At 49.1% G+C, this 17,979-nt stretch overlaps 2 protein-coding genes across 2 annotated transcripts in view; one reads left to right on the forward strand and one right to left on the reverse strand.

Moving 5' to 3' along the window:
- Positions 1-17,979, forward strand: part of LOC148502487 (uncharacterized) — a 141,644-nt gene that overhangs the window by 45,079 nt on the left and 78,586 nt on the right. The gene's annotated exons all lie outside the window — the stretch shown is intronic.
- Positions 1,618-11,932, reverse strand: LOC148502488 (uncharacterized). Its single transcript, XM_088449774.1, has 7 exons — positions 11,745-11,932; positions 10,899-11,048; positions 9,091-9,282; positions 8,358-8,481; positions 7,010-7,107; positions 6,288-6,864; positions 1,618-2,606 (listed from the first exon to the last, which is right to left on the reverse strand). Exons 2-7 carry the CDS (start codon positions 10,974-10,976, stop codon positions 1,702-1,704), a joined length of 1,974 nt encoding a protein of 657 aa, XP_088305900.1. The 5' UTR covers positions 10,977-11,048; positions 11,745-11,932; the 3' UTR covers positions 1,618-1,701.

Raw genomic sequence — 17,979 nt, forward strand, 5'->3', positions numbered from 1 at the left:
AAATTTTGGACTGAGTTGGAGAGCACATCCACCCAGGGTGGAGGAGCCGCCACAGGTGCCTGAAAAGACACCACAGACTGCTGTGTCACAGGGGTAGACTGTATATACATAGGTAACCCCGCATAAGAACAGACTGAGACTCGGGGGGGCTCTGCAATAATTGCGGGACACCCGGGGAATGGGGGATGGCAGGCTGGGGCAACGCCCTAGTAGGGACAGCAGTCAGGACCGACAGACGGTCCGCAATAGCCACCAGCACCTGAGAGAACATTGCCCATGGTGGTTCCTGCGTCATAGGGGATTTTGATAGGCCAGGAACCACCTGGCACCGTCCACACAGGCTATCCTGTGATAAATCCTCTCTAGCCACTCCTGCAGAACAGCGCCTGCAGGAGACCAACACCGGAGCCATGGAGTGCTCAATCTCCTCTTCCAACATGACAAAATATATTATATGAATAAATATATAGGGCAACAGAGCAGAATCAAGCGCACTCACCAGTGTGCTGAACAACAGCCCACAATATGGTACTGTGAGGCACACAACAGTATGTGACGGACCTCACAAATATGTGATTTATATAAGTGAGGTATGTAGTAACGCCCCTCCCACACACCTGCAGGGTTTCGGAGAAGGAAAGGGATAGGTATAGGCTGACAGTAAGTACAAATAAGCACAGACAGGCAGCACTAGCAAAAGTAACAAACCATGCAGAAAGATAAACTCACTGCACCTCTCCACTACAATCAACCGCCCAAATTCAGTGTCTGGGAGGGCTATAGTGCTGTGTACGCTGTCCAAAAACAGGGGAGAGGTACACAGGGGGACCGGTTTGAGTGCTCCCTGAGAAATCTGCGCTGCCACCCAGAGAAAATGGCCGCCAGATACCTCAGAGGAGGAGTGGCCGAGGAATCTGCAGCTCAGCGACGCCAGACTTCGCGCTGAAAGGCGCGCTGAGCTGAGGAGCCGCTAAACAGGGAAGGCTTCCTCCCCTGGCTAGCTATTAACCCCAGGGTTGCCAGCTTCCCGCGTATTATACCCTGCTGGTCTAGTTGTCTCACGGGGTATACCTCCAAGGAGGGGGAGCCCGCCGCCACCGCTAACACCCCCCGATCTGTCCCCCAGAACTGGGGGCAAAGGACTGCATTTAAGGGAACCCGCGAGCCGCCGCTAATCAGTGACTCGCGGCTTACCTTCTCCCCGGCGTCTCCGGCAGCAGTCCAGGGAGATCCCCAGAGTCCAGCTAGTATGGACTCTGGCCTCCCGCAGAGATCTCCAGTGCAGTACTGGCGTCGCGGCACCAGCGGGGAGTAGAAGCGGCAGCATGGACGTCTATATAGACAGTCCATTGCTGCCGCTCTGAAGTTCCAAATAGTTAAAAATTAAATGACTCCTAAATAAAAATAAATAGCTTTCTGGGGGCTTCTCCTGCAGCCCCCCCGCAGGGTGACCCGACTCCGGCCGGGCACCAACTTAAACTGAGGTGCCTGTGGCTCGGGGTATAGAGGAGGACGGACCCAAGTGCATCCTGGGAGCAGTGAAAGCTTTAACTGCGTGGTGCCCGTAGATCCAGATCCAGCTATACCCCAAGGTCAACCCTGTGGACCCCGAAGTAGAAAATGTATTTATGCTGGTTTTGAAAATTTTCAGTACTGCAAATACAGCTGCAATTTCTATATATTTCTACATGCTCACACACATTATTTTTCTCCTGTGTGACGTTTCTGATGCCTAAAAAGATATGATTTCTGTGTAAAACATTTCCCACAATCAGGACATGGAAATGGTTTCTCACCTGTGTGACGTCTCTGATGTATAACAAGATCTGATTTCTGTGTAAAACATTTCCCACAATCAGGACATGGAAATGGTTTCTCACCTGTGTGACGTCTCTGATGTACAACAAGATCTGATTTCTGTGTAAAATATTTCCCACAATAAGGACATGGAAATGGTTTCTCACCTGTGTGACTTCTCTGATGTGTAACAAGAGCTGATTTCTGTGTAAAACATTTCCCACATTCAGAACATGAAAATGGCTTCTCACCTGTGTGGACTCGTTGATGTTTAATAAGCACAGCTTTTTCTCTAAAACATTTCCCACATTCAGAACATGGAAATGGTTTCTCACCTGTGTGATATCTCTGATGTCTAACAAGAGATGATTTGTGTGTAAAACATTTCCCACATTCAGAGCATGGAAATGGTTTCTCACCTGTGTGACTTATCTCATGTTTAACAAGGTTTGATTTATATGCAAAACATTTCCCACCCTCAGAGCATGGAAATGGTTTCTCACCTGAGTGATATCTCTGATGTGTAACAAGCTGTGATTTACATGTAAAACATTTCTCACACACAGAACAGGGAAATAATTTATGAGGTGTATGAGCTGCACTATGTGTAACAAAAGCTGAGGTATCAGGAGGACATTGCTCAGAATTAGAGGTATAAGAAGATATATCTGCATTGTGAGGTGCTGGATGTATATTTAGCATAACAAGATTATCTCCTGGAGATTCCTGTGTGATGTTATCTTCTATTTTAATATCTGTAGACAAGATGAGATCTCCCTCCAAGTCATTCCTGCTTGTGCGTCCATCTGCTGGAAAGACAATAACTGTATTATTATTATTATTATTATTATTATTATTATTATTATTCAGAGCACTTTATATAGCAGACACACTGAGAAGCACTTTATATAGCACAGACATACTGAGAAGCACTTTATATAGCACAGACATACTGAGCAGCACTTTATATAGCACAGACATACTGAGCAGCACTTTATATAGCTCAGACATACTGAGAAGCTCTTTATATAGCACAGACATACTGAGAATCTCTTTATATAGCACAGACAAACTGAGCAGCACTTTATATAGCACAGATATACTGAGAAGCACGTTATATAGCACAGACACACTGAGAAGCACGTTATATAGCACAGACATACTGAGAAGCACTTTATATAGCACAGACAAACTGAGCAGCACTTTATATAGCACAGACATACTGAGCAGCACTTTATATAGCACAGACATACTGAGAAGCTCTTTATATAGCACAGACATACTGAGAAGCATGTTATATAGCACAGACATACTGAGAAGCTCTTTATATAGCACAGACATACTGAGAAGCACTTTATATAGCACAGACATACTGAGAAGCACTTTATATAGCACAGACATACTGAGAAGCACTTTATATAGCACAGACATACTGAGAAGCTCTTTATATAGCACAGACATACTGAGAAACACTTTATATAGCACAGACATACTGAGAAGCTCTTTATATAGCACAGACATACTGAGAAGCACTTTATATAGCACAGACACACTGAGAAGCACTTTAAATAGCACAGACATACTGAGAAGCACTTTATATAGCACAGACACACTAAGCACGTTATATAGCACAGACACACGGAGAAGCACTTTATATAGCACAGACACACTGAGAAGCACGTTATATAGCACAGACACACTGAGAAGCACGTTATATAGCACAGACACACGGAGAAGCACTTTATATATTACAGACATACTGAGAAGCACTTTATATAGCAGACACACTGAGAAGAACTTTAAATAGCACAGACATACTAAAACACTTTATATAGCACAGACACACTGAGAAGCATACTGAGAATATTTAGTAGTCTTCATTCTAGCACCCTGCACCTGTCAAAACATGTGCAGTTTCTCTTTCCTGCCTGGGGTGTCAATCTCTGCACTGGTGCTTTTTGCCCACTCAGCTGATGCTACAAACTTCTGATATACAGACCAGTGTGTACTAGAAGGGGGAGGCAGCAGGGCAGGGGGAATGGCGCAGGGAACAGACGGACAAAGGCAGAAAGAGGAAGAATGCAGAAGGGCAGAGCAGAATACAGAGACAGGTCAGCAGATAAAGCACAACAACACAGAGCATCCAAGCACAGAGACTGGTGGGAGTCATTGTGCAATGACGGGTGTGTGGTTATAGCCCTGTGTGTGTGTGAGAAGATGGAGATCATGTGACATTTGCTTTGTGATGTGTTGTATACAGTATATTGAAAACCAGTCAGTCACATAATATTACTCAAGGAAGATAATGACTATTATCACATGTACTAGTGCACGAGGAGGATAATGGGTAAAGTCACATAGGGTATCATTACATTAACCAGTGATTTAATCATTATAGCGATGTCTCATGTACTGATGTATGAGACACACCAGAGAGTGTGGGGAGGAGACTGGTCAGATCTCTGGGTTGGTAACATACAGTGACATGATGTGAGGGGGAGAGCAGGAGTATAATAGGGGCTGATGGCTCCTGATGTATGAGATACACCAGAGAGTGTGGGGAGGGACTGGTCAGATCTCTGGGCTAGTAACACATAGTGACATGATGTGAGGGGGAGAGCAGGAGTATAATAGGGGCTGATGGCTCCTGATGTATGAGATACACCAGAGAGTGTGGGGAGGAGACTGGACAGATCTCTGGGCTGGTAACACACAGTGACATGATGTGAGGGGGAGAGCAGGAATATAATAGGGGCTGATGGCTCCTGATGTATGAGATACACCAAAGAGTGTGGGGAGGAGACTGGTCAGATCTCTGGGCTGGTAACACACAGTGACATGATGTGAGGGGGAGAGCAGGAGTATAATAGGGACTGATGGCTCCTGATGTATGAGATACACCAGAGAGTGTGGGGAGGAGACTGGTCAGATCTCTGGGCTGGTAACACACAGTGACATGATGTGAGGAGGAGAGCAGGAGTATAATAGGGGCTGATGGCTCCTGATGTATGAGATACACCAGAGAGTGTGGGGAGGAGACTGGTCAGATCTCTGGGCTGGTAACACACAGTGACATGATGTGAGGAGGAGAGCAGGAGTATAATAGGGGCTGATGGCTCCTGATGTATGAGATACACCAGAGAGTGTGGGGAGGAGACTGGTCAGATCTCTGGGCTGGTAACACACAGTGACATGATGTGAGGGGGAGAGCAGGAGTATAATAGGGGCTGATGGCTCCTGATGTATGAGACACACCAGAGAGTGTGGGGAGGAGACTGGTCAGATCTCTGGGCTGATAACACACAGTGACATGATGAGAGAGGGAGAGCAGGAGTATAATAGGGGCTGATGGCTCCTGATGTATGAGATACACCATAGAGTGTGGGGAGGAGACTGGTCAGATCTCTGGGCTGGTAACACACAGTGACATGATGTGAGGGGGAGAGCAGGAGTATAATAGGGGCTGATGGCTCCTGATGTATGAGACACACCAGAGAGTGTGGGGAGGAGACAGGTCCGATCTCTGGGCTGATAACACACAGTGACATGATGTGAGAGGGAGAGCAGGAGTATAATAGGGGCTGATGGCTCCTGATGTATGAGATACACCAGAGAGTGTGGGGAGGAGACTGGTCAGATCTCTGGGCTGGTAACACACAGTGACATGATGTGAGGGGGAGAGCAGGAGTATAATAGAGGCTGATGGCTCCTGATATATGAGATACACCAGAGAGTGTGGGGAGGAGACTGGTCAGATCTCTGGGCTCGTAAGACACAGTGACATGATGTGAGGGGGAGAGCAGGAGTATAATAGGGGCTGATGGCTCCTGATGTATGAAATACACCAGAGTGTGTGGGGAGGAGACTGGTCAGATCTCTGGGCTGGTAACTCATAGTGACATGATGTGAGGGGGAGAGCAGGAGTATAATAGGGACTGATGGCTCCTGATGTATGAGATACACCAGAGAGTGTGGGGAGGAGGCCGGTCAGATCTCTGGGCTGGTAACACACAGTGACATGATGTGAGGGGGAGAGCGGGAGTATAATAGGTGCTGATGATGTATGAGATACACCAGAGAGTGTGAGGAGGAGACTGGTCATATCTCTGGGCTGGTAATACAGTGACATGATGTGAGGAGAGCAGGAGTATAATAGGGGCTGAGGAGTATGTAGAAGATGATGATTGTACGACAGAATTATTTTTTATTTATAATCAGCCAATCATAGAGATGTATGCAAGATATGTAGTCATTCCCAAGTTCCATACGCATAGGAGTTTATCTAAATACCTGAACACACAGGTGCATTGTGTCAGAAGTCAATTATCATACCAGTATATTTTTGGATTGGAGAAGGAAATCCGTACAAAACTGTGAGAACATACAAACACCATACATAAAACACACTGGTTAAAATCAAACCAAACACTATATCATGGTGCAGAGAGAGAATATGTAACTCTTTTCTGTAATAAGTGTTTATTACTCACCTGTGCTGATATCTGTAGGGATTTCCTCCTCCTTACACTGATGATCATACGTCTCTTCTCCCTCTATATCTCCTGCTTTATTATCAGTCACATACGTCTCTTCTTCTCCCTCTATTTCTCCTGCTTTATTATCAGTCACATACGTCTCTTCTCCCTCTATATATTCTGCCTTTATATCAGTCACATACGTCTCTTCTTCTCCCTTTGTATCTTCTGCCTTCATATCAGTCACATACGTCTCTTCTTCTCCCTCTATATCTTCTGCCTTCATATCAGTCACATACGTTTCTTCTTCTCCCTCTATATCTTCTGCCTTCATATCAGTCACATACGTCTCTTCTTCTCCCTCTATATCTTCTGCCTTCATATCAGTCACATATGTCTCTTCTTCTCCCTCTATATCTTCTGCCTTCATATCAGTCACATACGTCTCTTCTTCTCCGTCTATATCTTCTGCCTTTATATCAGTCACATACGTCTCTTCTTCTCCCTCTATATCTTTTGCCTTCATATCAGTCACATACGTCTCTTCTTCTTCGTCTATATAATTTATCTTCATATTACTCAGATCTTCACCCTAAAGAAATCAGATAATAAAACTGCATAATGTCTGATGTCATTACTTGAGATTTCACAGTAAAATATCAGTGTATAAGACACACACACAGTTTCTGTACATATCACATAGTGACAGTCACTGTGGGACCCTAAATCCCATCTACCTGATGCTTCTGTGGGGTCCTGTGATTCTCCTCTATGCAATCCTGTGAATAAAGAGGACGGGGACATCTCTCTGGGGTATTTCTATTACTGGTTCCATCTGTAGGAGACACACAGTAACTGAATACATTGTATATATGTGATTATCACGTGATGTATGTATTTTGGGGGCCCCCATACCTGCTCTCCCCTGTACAATAAGTGTAAAAAGTAATGTGCGCTATTTATCCCTGTATAGAAACTTGCAGCTGACAAACGAGGGGCTCTGTCAAAAAACCCTCAAATAAACATAAAAATGGTATCAGTGTCTGCAGGAGTAGCCATACAATAATCCCCAAGGCTGTTAATATAAACAAAGTAAAAATTTATTCAACATACATATGAACTGCAGTTCATCCCTTTAAAACATATTATAGACAGTTCACAATATTGTCATGTGTCCGAACTTGACTAGAGATAATACTATGTATTTATTGCACAAGAAAGTTCCCAAATAGATGTATAGGACATATCTAATAATAATGCCTTCTGAAAAAACCTCTGGGAGAGGGGAGAAACGCGTCAAGTCCATAAACTGTGGTCTGCTGTGTTTGTCTTTTTGCCAACTGAACATGCAATTGTGAGGACATTTGTGGCATTGCTTATTTCCCGGACTGCGATAAACAGGTAGCGGCAGTACGATTGGAGCAGCAGGAGGGAGTTTTTCCACCATATCCCTCTTGAACCCATGGGGCCTCTGCAGGCGCTAGACACGCTGTGCTGGGCACTACATATTCCAGCATCCATATACCTGGCAACGTCAGGGGCTGCTGGTGCCGCGCAACTGCAGACAAGACACTGGTGCATAACACAAGCCGGGATTTGCTATTACCATGCAAGCCATACAGGAGACACGGTGCGGGTCTACACAAGCATTAAGGAGCCTGATAATTGGAGAACTTCTCACCGGTCATTCATCACAGTCTCTACAATTGGTGACTATACATTATCGCATTTAAGGATAAATGTATGTGCCGGAAGTTCTTTTGCATTTTATATGGACATGGTTGAATAAATGCAAAGTTCATAATACATTATTATTAGATATATATGTCCTATACATCTATTACATCTATTTGGGACCTTTCTTGTGCAATAAATACATTGTATTATCTCTAGTCAAGTTAGGACGGATGGCAACATTGTTTACTGTCTGTTAATATGTTTTAAAGGGATGAACTGCAGTTCATATGTATGTTGAATACATTTTTACATTGTTTATATTAATAGCCTTGGGGGTTATTGTATAGCTACTGGCGCAGACACTATTACCATTTCTCCTCTGTACAATAAATGACAGTCTCTTCTTACCCAGTGATGTGAGGGGCCAGATATTCTCCTTCATCACGTCCTTGTACAGTCCCCTGTGTTTCTCTAAATACTCAGCCTCCTGCATGGAGACATACACAGTGACATCCTGACACCTTATAGGAACCTGACACACACACAATGATACAGTCATCACCCAGACACATCCCCTGGTGTTACTGTATAATGTCCCATTCCCAGCAGTCACCTCTCCAGTCATCACCCAGACACATCCCCTGGTGTTACTGTATAATGTCCCATTCCCAGCAGTCACCTCTCCAGCCATCACCCAGACACATCCCCTGGTGTTACTATATAATGACCTATTCCCAGCAGTCACCTCTCCAGTCATCACCCAGACACATCCCCTGGTGTTGCTGTATACTGTCCTATTCCCAGCAGTCACCTCTTCAGTCATCACCCAGACACATCCCCTGGTGTTACTGTATAATGTCCCATTCCCAGCAGTCACCTCTCCAGTCATCACCCAGACACATCCCCTGGTGTCACTGTATAATGTCCCATTCATAGCAGTCACCTCTCCAGTCATCACCCAGACACATCCCCTGGTGTTACTGTATAATGTCCCATTCCCAGCAGTCACCTCTCCAGTCATCACCCAGACACATCCCCTGGTGTTACTGTATAATGTCCCATTCCCAGCAGTCACCTCTCCAGTCATCACCCAGACACATCCCCTGGTGTCACTGTATAATGTCCCATTCATAGCAGTCACCTCTCCAGTCATCGGCTGAATAATCTTGTTGGTGAGTTCCAGAATCTTCTGATCATTGTGTCTCTCATGTATCAGTGAGTGAGGTGGAGGCACCGTGATGGGGCTCTGGGTCCTGCTCAGTCCTCCTGACACACAGGGACAGCTGCTGGGAGTCTCACACTCACCGGATGTCTTCTTCACTACTGTGTAATCCTGAGTATTGGAGAGACAACAATGAAAACGTCAATTAAACTCCACCTATATGGGGTTGTTTATTCAGGTGTTAACTTTGCATAATATACAAGAAGAATATTTAACAATATCAAGTATTGTAACAATCTCCTATAGGAAATTGTAGAGTATATCGTATGCAGATCTGACATATTTGTGTCAGTGACGAAAAGAACATACTGCAAACAATGTACTAAATCCCAACTCCAGTGAGGACTGTGGGACTTATACTATATCTGATATCGGCTCCCTGCTGCTCGGTTATTACTATAGATAAAAAATATGTCACTGTGACACTCCCAGATCCCCTCACCTCCCCAGTCATGTCCCTGTATTATTACTATAGATATAAGTGATGTCACTGTGACACTCCCAGATCCTCTCACCTCCCCAGTCATGTCTCTGTATTATTACTATAGATATAAGTGATGCCACTGTGACACTCCCAGACCCTCTCACCTCCCCAGTCATGTCCCTAGTGTTCCCGCTAGGCTGTTTCAGCAGGGTGCCGTGCTCTGCCCAATTTCTGAAGGGCAGAAAGCACCCTGCCCTCCAGCGCGGTGCCCTGCTGAAACAGCCTGCGGGTTTTGTCTCCACCCGTGGGCCGCAGTGTCCCGCAGGTGGGTTAAACAGCGAAGCAGCAGTCACTGCCGGTGAATGGTCCGGCATCCATTCACAGTGACCGCAGCCCTTGGGGGCTGCCAGACATTTCCGTAAGAGCCGGGCACGCCCCCAAGAGTGGCGAAAAAAGGACACCTCATAAAGACATGCCCCCATTTAATTGGCCACGCTCCTTTTTCTGCACATGCGCCTTCGACACGTGCAGAAGTGCCCGTTCTCTAGGTCCGGCACATTGCCTGCCGCCGGACCTACAGTGAACACTAATGTCCCTGTATTATTACGATTAATAAAAGTGAAGTCACTGTGATACTCACAGATCCCCTCACCTCCCCAGTCATGTCCCTGTATTATTACTATAGATATAAGTGATGTCACTGTGACACTCCCAGATCCCCTCAGCTTGCCAGTCATGTCCCTGTATTATTACTATAGATATAAGTGATGTCACTGTGACACTCCCAGATCCCCTCACCTCCCCAGTCATGTCCCTGTATTATTACTATAGATATAAGTGATGTCACTGTGACTCTCCCAGATCCTCTCACCTCCCCAGTCATGTCCCTGTATTATTACTATAGATATAAGTGATATCACTGTGACACTCCCAGATCCCCTCACCTCCCCAGTCATGTCCCTGTATTATTACTATAGATATAAGTGATGTCACTGTGACACCCCCAGATCCCCTCATCTTCCCAGTCATGCCCCTATATTATTACTATAGATGTAAGTGATGTAACTGTGACACTCCCAGATCCCCTCACCTTCCAAGTTACGTCTCTGTATTACTATAGATATAAGTGATGTCACTGTGACACTCCCAGATCCTCTCACCTCCCCAGTCATGTCCCTGTATTATTACTATAGATATAAGTGATGTCACTGTGACACTCCCAGATCCCCTCATCTTCCAAGTCACGTCTCTGTATTACTATAGATATAAGTGATGTCACTATGAAACCCCCAGGCCATCTCACCTCCCCAGTCAGCTCGTAAATGATCTCCATGGTGAGATGTAAGATCCTCTCAGTCCTGTTACTCCCGTTCTTGTCCATCCTCAGTGAATCAGAGAGAATACAGAACGTGTGATGTGTAATAAAGACTCTGGTTCCTCACAGCAGGACTGTCTAGGAATAAATATAATATAATACACATCACAGATAACACATGTAACACAGTCAGACATGTAACACTGAGTGACCAGTAAGTCTCCCCTTTCCCCCCAGCTATAGAGCCCTGGTCAGTGTCAATCAGACGTTCCTGTGTCCCAGCCCCATAAGACTCCTCAGAGGCCATCGCACAATGCTGACTGCATAAGGTTACACCAATGTTCCTCTCCTGGCCGGGGGTCTAATTCCTCCCAGACACATATCAGATGCTCTTTGCACCACTGGGAATTTTACATCGGTGTTAGGACACTGTCCTTTATTTTGTATCTGGCCTGCAGTACCTCTGTGCCACCAGAGGTGCTGCTATAGTATTCTGACACTGTTTCCTCGCATGCAGGAGTTAATATCACTCCCCTGTTTAACCACTTGCACCTGTCTCACAGACTATTTATTCCTGCCCCTCACCATACACCCTGCCGGTCACTGATTGTTTTCCCTGGAATGTATTCCACAGCTTGAACCTGATCTTCTGTCTACTGGACATCTGCAAAACTGCATCTCCACTGCTGTCTGTGAGTCTGTCTCATCTACTCTGCAGCTATTCGCCTTTGCTTGTATCCAGTCTGTATATCCCCAGCCTATAATATGTGCAGCTAAAGCCAGCTGGGCCTCTGCAAGCTGTCCCTCCTATTACTGTATGTGACTCTGACTCACCCACTCTGCAGTATATGGTTCTTGTTTGTATCCAGCTTTGCAGACCTCCAGGTTTCTGTTACCACCAGTTCCCGTCCGGTTCATGTATCACTCCTGGCTTCTCTGCATTGCCTGCACTATGGTTTTGTTTCAATATACATTTTATATGTCACTATGCTCCTGACTCCACAGCTGTCATTACAGGTATCCGGTTATATAACAATGGGACAGAAACGGGGGCTTTCCAGGTAATTTGGATTGTGTTTTAATTTCACCCTTGAAAAGGACAATGTCTGACCCCACAATTACATATAATATAAATTACACAAATTACACTATTCACTCTATTTCCTAGAGACGTATTACATACATACATATATACATAGAAATACCATACATGCATAAATACATTCTTAACACAATGGGGCTTTGCGGAGGTTTTCCAAGTGATTTTGTCAAAACTCTAGGAATGATTCCTGAAATACCCCATAACTCTTTTCTGGGACATCACCATTATATATAATTCCTAGCACATATATACGATACATTGTTCCATTATAAAGACTCCCGGTTGACGAGCATTTCCGCTATATGCTCTTTATTGCGCCTGTATATGTCACTAATAAATGATCTGGCTTCTGGTTTCCTAAGCAAAAGACATATGAAAATTCAGCACCCTGGAATCTTTTTACATCAGCTGTGAGGACCACAGACAGGACCAGGATCACTCAGAGCAGCTGTGAGGAACACAGACGGGACCTGGATCACTCAGAGCAGCTGTGAGGAACACAGACAGGACCTGGATCACTCATAGCAGCTGTGAGGAACACAGACGGGACCAGGATCGCTCAGAGCAGCTGTGAGGAACACAGACAGGACCTGGATCGCTCAGAGCAGCTGTGAGGAACACAGACAGGACCTGGATCACTCAGAGCAGCTGTGAGGAACACAGACAGGACCTGGATCGCTCAGAGCAGCTGTGAGGAACACAGACAGGACCTGGATCGCTCAGAGCAGCTGTGAGGAACACAGACAGGACCTGGATCGCTCAGAGCAGCTGTGAGGAACACAGACAGGACCTGGATCGCTCAGAGCAGCTGTGAGGAACACAGACGGGACCTGGATCGCTCAGAGCAGCTGTGAGGGACACAGACGGGACCTGGATCGCTCAGAGCAGCTGTGAGGAACACAGACGGGACCAGGAACGCTCAGAGCAGGTGTGAGGGACACAGACGGGACCTGGATCGCTCAGAGCAGCTGTGAGGAACACAGACAGGACCTGGATCGCTCATAGCAGCTGTGAGGAACACAGACGGGACCAGGATCGCTCAGAGCAGCTGTGAGGAACACAGACGGGACCTGGATCACTCAGAGCAGCTGTGAGGAACACAGACGGGACCTGGATCGCTCAGAGTAGATGTGAGGGACACAGACAGGACCTGGATCGCTCAGAGCAGATGTGAGGAACACAGACGGGACCTGGATCACTCAGAGCAGCTGTGAGGAACACAGACGGGACCTGGATCACTCAGAGCAGCTGTGAGGGACACAGACGGGACCTGGATCGCTCAGAGCAGCTGTGAGGAACACAGACGGGACCTGGATCGCTCAGAGCAGCTGTGAGGAACACAGACGGGACCTGGATCGCTCAGAGCAGCTGTGAGGAACACAGACGGGACCAGGAACGCTCAGAGCAGGTGTGAGGGACACAGACGGGACCTGGATCGCTCAGAGCAGCTGTGAGGAACACAGACAGGACCTGGATCGCTCATAGCAGCTGTGAGGAACACAGACGGGACCAGGATCGCTCAGAGCAGCTGTGAGGAACACAGACGGGACCTGGATCGCTCAGAGCAGCTGTGAGGAACACAGACGGGACCTGGATCACTCAGAGCAGCTGTGAGGGACACAGACGGGACCTGGATCACTCAGAGCAGCTGTGAGGAACACAGACAGGACCTGGATCGCTCAGAGCAGCTGTGAGGGACACAGACGGGACCTGGATCGCTCAGAGCAGCTGTGAGGAACACAGACAGGACCTGGATCGCTCATAGCAGCTGTGAGGAACACAGACGGGACCAGGATCGCTCAGAGCAGCTGTGAGGAACACAGACGGGACCTGGATCGCTCAGAGCAGCTGTGAGGAACACAGACGGGACCTGGATCACTCAGAGCAGCTGTGAGGGACACAGACGGGACCTGGATCACTCAGAGCAGCTGTGAGGAACACAGACAGGACCTGGATCGCTCAGAGCAGCTGTGAGGAACACAGACGGGACCAGGATCGCTCAGAGCAGCTGTGAGGAACACAGACGGGACCTGGATCGCTCAGAGCAGCTGTGAGGAACACAGACGGGACCAGGATCGCTCAGAGCAGCTGTGAGGAACACAGACGGGACCTGGATCGCTCAGAGCAGCTGTGAGGAACACAGACGGGACCTGGATCACTCAGAGCAGCTGTGAGGGACACAGACGGGACCTGGATCACTCAGAGCAGCTGTGAGGGACACAGACGGGACCTGGATCGCTCAGAGCAGCTGTGAGGAACACAGACGGGACCAGGATCGCTCAGAGCAGCTGTGAGGAACACAGACGGGACCTGGATCGCTCAGAGCAGCTGTGAGGAACACAGACGGGACCTGGATCGCTCAGAGCAGCTGTGAGGAACACAGACGGGACCTGGATCGCTCAGAGTAGATGTGAGGGACACAGACAGGACCTGGATCGCTCAGAGCAGATGTGAGGAACACAGACGGGACCAGGATCGCTCAGAGCAGCTGTAAGGGACACAGACGGGACCAGGATCGCTCAGAGCAGCTGTGAGGACCACAGACAGGACCTGGATCGCTCAGAGCAGCTGTGAGGAACACAGACGGGACCAGGATCGCTCAGAGTAGATGTGAGGGACACAGACAGGACCTGGATCGCTCAGAGCAGATGTGAGGAACACAGACGGGACCTGGATCACTCAGAGCAGCTGTGAGGAACACAGACGGGACCTGGATCGGTCAGAGCAGCTGTGAGGAACACAGACGGGACCAGGATCGCTCAGAGCAGCTGTGAGGAACACAGACGGGACCTGGATCGCTCAGAGCAGCTGTGAGGAACACAGACGGGACCTGGATCGCTCAGAGCAGCTGTGAGGAACACAGACGGGACCTGGATCGCTCAGAGCAGCTGTGAGGAACACAGACAGGACCTGGATCGCTCAGAGCAGCTGTGAGGGACACAGACGGGACCAGGATCGCTCAGAGCAGCTGTGAGGAACACAGACGGGACCAGGATCACTCAGAGCAGCTGTGAGGAACACAGACAGGACCAGGATCGCTCAGAGCAGCTGTGAGGAACACAGACAGGACCTGGATCGCTCAGAGCAGCTGTGAGGGACACAGACAGGACCAGGATCGCTCAGAGCAGCTGTGAGGAACACAGACGGGACCAGGATCACTCAGAGCAGCTGTGAGGAACACAGACGGGACCAGGATCACTCAGAGCAGCTGTGAGGAACACAGACGGGACCAGGATCGCTCAGAGCAGCTGTGAGGAACACAGACGGGACCAGGATCGCTCAGAGCAGCTGTGAGGAACACAGACAGGACCTGGATCGCTCAGAGCAGCTGTGAGGGACACAGACGGGACCAGGATCGCTCAGAGCAGCTGTGAGGAACACAGACGGGACCAGGATCGCTCAGAGCAGCTGTGAGGAACACAGACAGGACCTGGATCGCTCAGAGCAGCTGTGAGGGACACAGACGGGACCAGGATCGCTCAGAGCAGCTGTGAGGAACACAGACGGGACCTGGATCGCTCAGAGCAGCTGTGAGGAACACAGACGGGACCTGGATCGCTCAGAGCAGCTGTGAGGAACACAGACGGGACCTGGATCGCTCAGAGTAGATGTGAGGAACACAGACGGGACCTGGATCGCTCAGAGCAGCTGTGAGGAACACAGACGGGACCAGGATCACTCAGAGCAGCTGTGAGGAACACAGACGGGACCAGGATCGCTCAGAGCAGCTGTGAGGAACACAGACGGGACCTGGATCGCTCAGAGTAGATGTGAGGGACACAGACAGGACCTGGATCGCTCAGAGCAGATGTGAGGAACACAGACGGGACCTGGATCACTCAGAGCAGCTGTGAGGAACACAGACGGGACCTGGATCACTCAGAGCAGCTGTGAGGGACACAGACGGGACCAGGATCGCTCAGAGCAGCTGTGAGGAACACAGACGGGACCAGGATCGCTCAGAGCAGCTGTGAGGAACACAGACGGGACCTGGATCGCTCAGAGCAGCTGTGAGGAACACAGACGGGACCTGGATCGCTCAGAGCAGCTGTGAGGAACACAGACGGGACCTGGATCGCTCAGAGTAGATGTGAGGGACACAGACAGGACCTGGATCGCTCAGAGCAGATGTGAGGAACACAGACGGGACCAGGATCGCTCAGAGCAGCTGTGAGGAACACAGACAGGACCTGGATCACTCAGAGCAGCTGTGAGGAACACAGACGGGACCTGGATCGCTCAGAGCAGCTGTGAGGAACACAGACGGGACCAGGATCGCTCAGAGCAGATGTGAGGGACACAGACGGGACCAGGATCGCTCAGAGCAGATGTGAGGGACACGGACGGGACCTGGATCGCTCAGAGCAGATGTGAGGGACACAGACGGGACCAGGATCGCTCAGAGCAGCTGTGAGGGACACAGACGGGACCAGGATCGCTCAGAGCAGATGTGAGGGACACGGACGGGACCTGGATCGCTCAGAGCAGCTGTGAGGAACACGGACGGGACCAGGATCGCTCAGAGCAGCTGTGAGGGACACAGACGGGACCAGGATCGCTCAGAGCAGCTGTGAGGGACACAGACGGGACCAGGATCGCTCAGAGCAGATGTGAGGGACACAGACGGGACCAGGATCGCTCAGAGCAGATGTGAGGGACACGGACGGGACCTGGATCGCTCAGAGCAGCTGTGAGGAACACAGACGGGACCAGGATCGCTCAGAGCAGCTGTGAGGGACACAGACGGGACCAGGATCGCTCAGAGCAGCTGTGAGGGACACAGACGGGACCTGGATCACTCAGAGCAGCTGTGAGGAACACAGACAGGACCTGGATCACTCAGAGCAGCTGCGAGGAACACAGACAGGACCTGGATCGCTCAGAGCAGATGTGAGGGACACAGACAGGACCTGGATTGCTCAGAGCAGCTGTGAGGAACACAGACAGGACCTGGATCACTCAGAGCAGATGTGAGGAACACAGACAGGACCTGGATCACTCAGAGCAGCTGCGAGGAACACAGACAGGACCTGGAATGCTCAGAGCAGCTGTGAGGAACACAGACAGGACCTGGATCGCTCAGAGCAGCTGTGAGGAACACAGACGGGACCTGGATCACTCAGAGCAGCTGTGAGGAACACAGACGGGACCTGGATCACTCAGAGCAGCTGTGAGGAACACAGACAGGACCTGGATCGCTCAGAGCAGCTGTGAGGAACACAGACAGGACCTGGATCGCTCAGAGCAGCTGTGAGGAACACAGACAGGACCTGGATCGCTCAGAGCAGCTGTGAGGAACACAGACAGGACCTGGATCGCTCAGAGCAGCTGTGAGGAACACAGACAGGACCTGGATCGCTCAGAGCAGCTGTGAGGAACACAGACAGGACCTGGATCGCTCAGAGCAGCTGTGAGGAACACAGACAGGACCTGGATCGCTCAGAGCAGCTGTGAGGAACACAGACAGGACCTCAGTGATCGCGCTGAGCGAAAAAATATGTGGGTCCCCGGGACCCCTTACTTTAAAAAATATGGGTCCTACTCCACGGTTTTAGGGTCCCATCACATATTAATGGGGGTGAGGACAGGCAGCAATTGGGACAGTGCTGGGGCAGGTAGCAGTTTGGGTAGAGGGGTTTAAGGGCAAACAGCAGTTGGGATAGAGCTGGGGGTAAAGGTAGGAAGATGTTGGGATAGATCTGGGGGTAGAGGGGAGTAAGGGCATATATTTTTTAAATAGGTGAAGGTGGTGTATTAGCAAGACAGCAGAGGGGTGACATTAGGTGTTAGAAACTCCCCTCCTCACAATGGTACTCACTGGCCCCACGCTCCTCACTGGGACTTCGCTTACAGTACACATACGGCTATTGAGTGCAGGACGAGGAGAGGATATTAACTCTATCCTTTGCCACCTGCACCCACCACAGTGGACCTCCCCTCTTTAGCCCACATACGCAGTAAATTGGT

This window comes from Taudactylus pleione, unplaced genomic scaffold (genome assembly GCF_031769625.1).
Source record: "Taudactylus pleione unplaced genomic scaffold, aTauple2 ptg000495l, whole genome shotgun sequence".
In the NCBI taxonomy this organism is placed as follows: Eukaryota; Metazoa; Chordata; class Amphibia; order Anura; family Myobatrachidae; genus Taudactylus; species Taudactylus pleione.

Bases quoted from the DNA above. Each gene is read 5' to 3' on its own strand.
- LOC148502488 (XM_088449774.1), bottom strand. From the start codon at position 10,976: ATGGACAAGAACGGGAGTAACAGGACTGAGAGGATCTTACATCTCACC. The intron at 7,108-8,357 runs GTAAGAAGAGAC...TGTCTCCTACAG, and splicing joins CTGGCCCCTCACATCACTGG to ATGGAACCAGTAATAGAAAT. The intron at 6,865-7,009 runs GTAGATGGGATT...TGATTTCTTTAG, and splicing joins GGACCCCACAGAAGCATCAG to GGTGAAGATCTGAGTAATAT.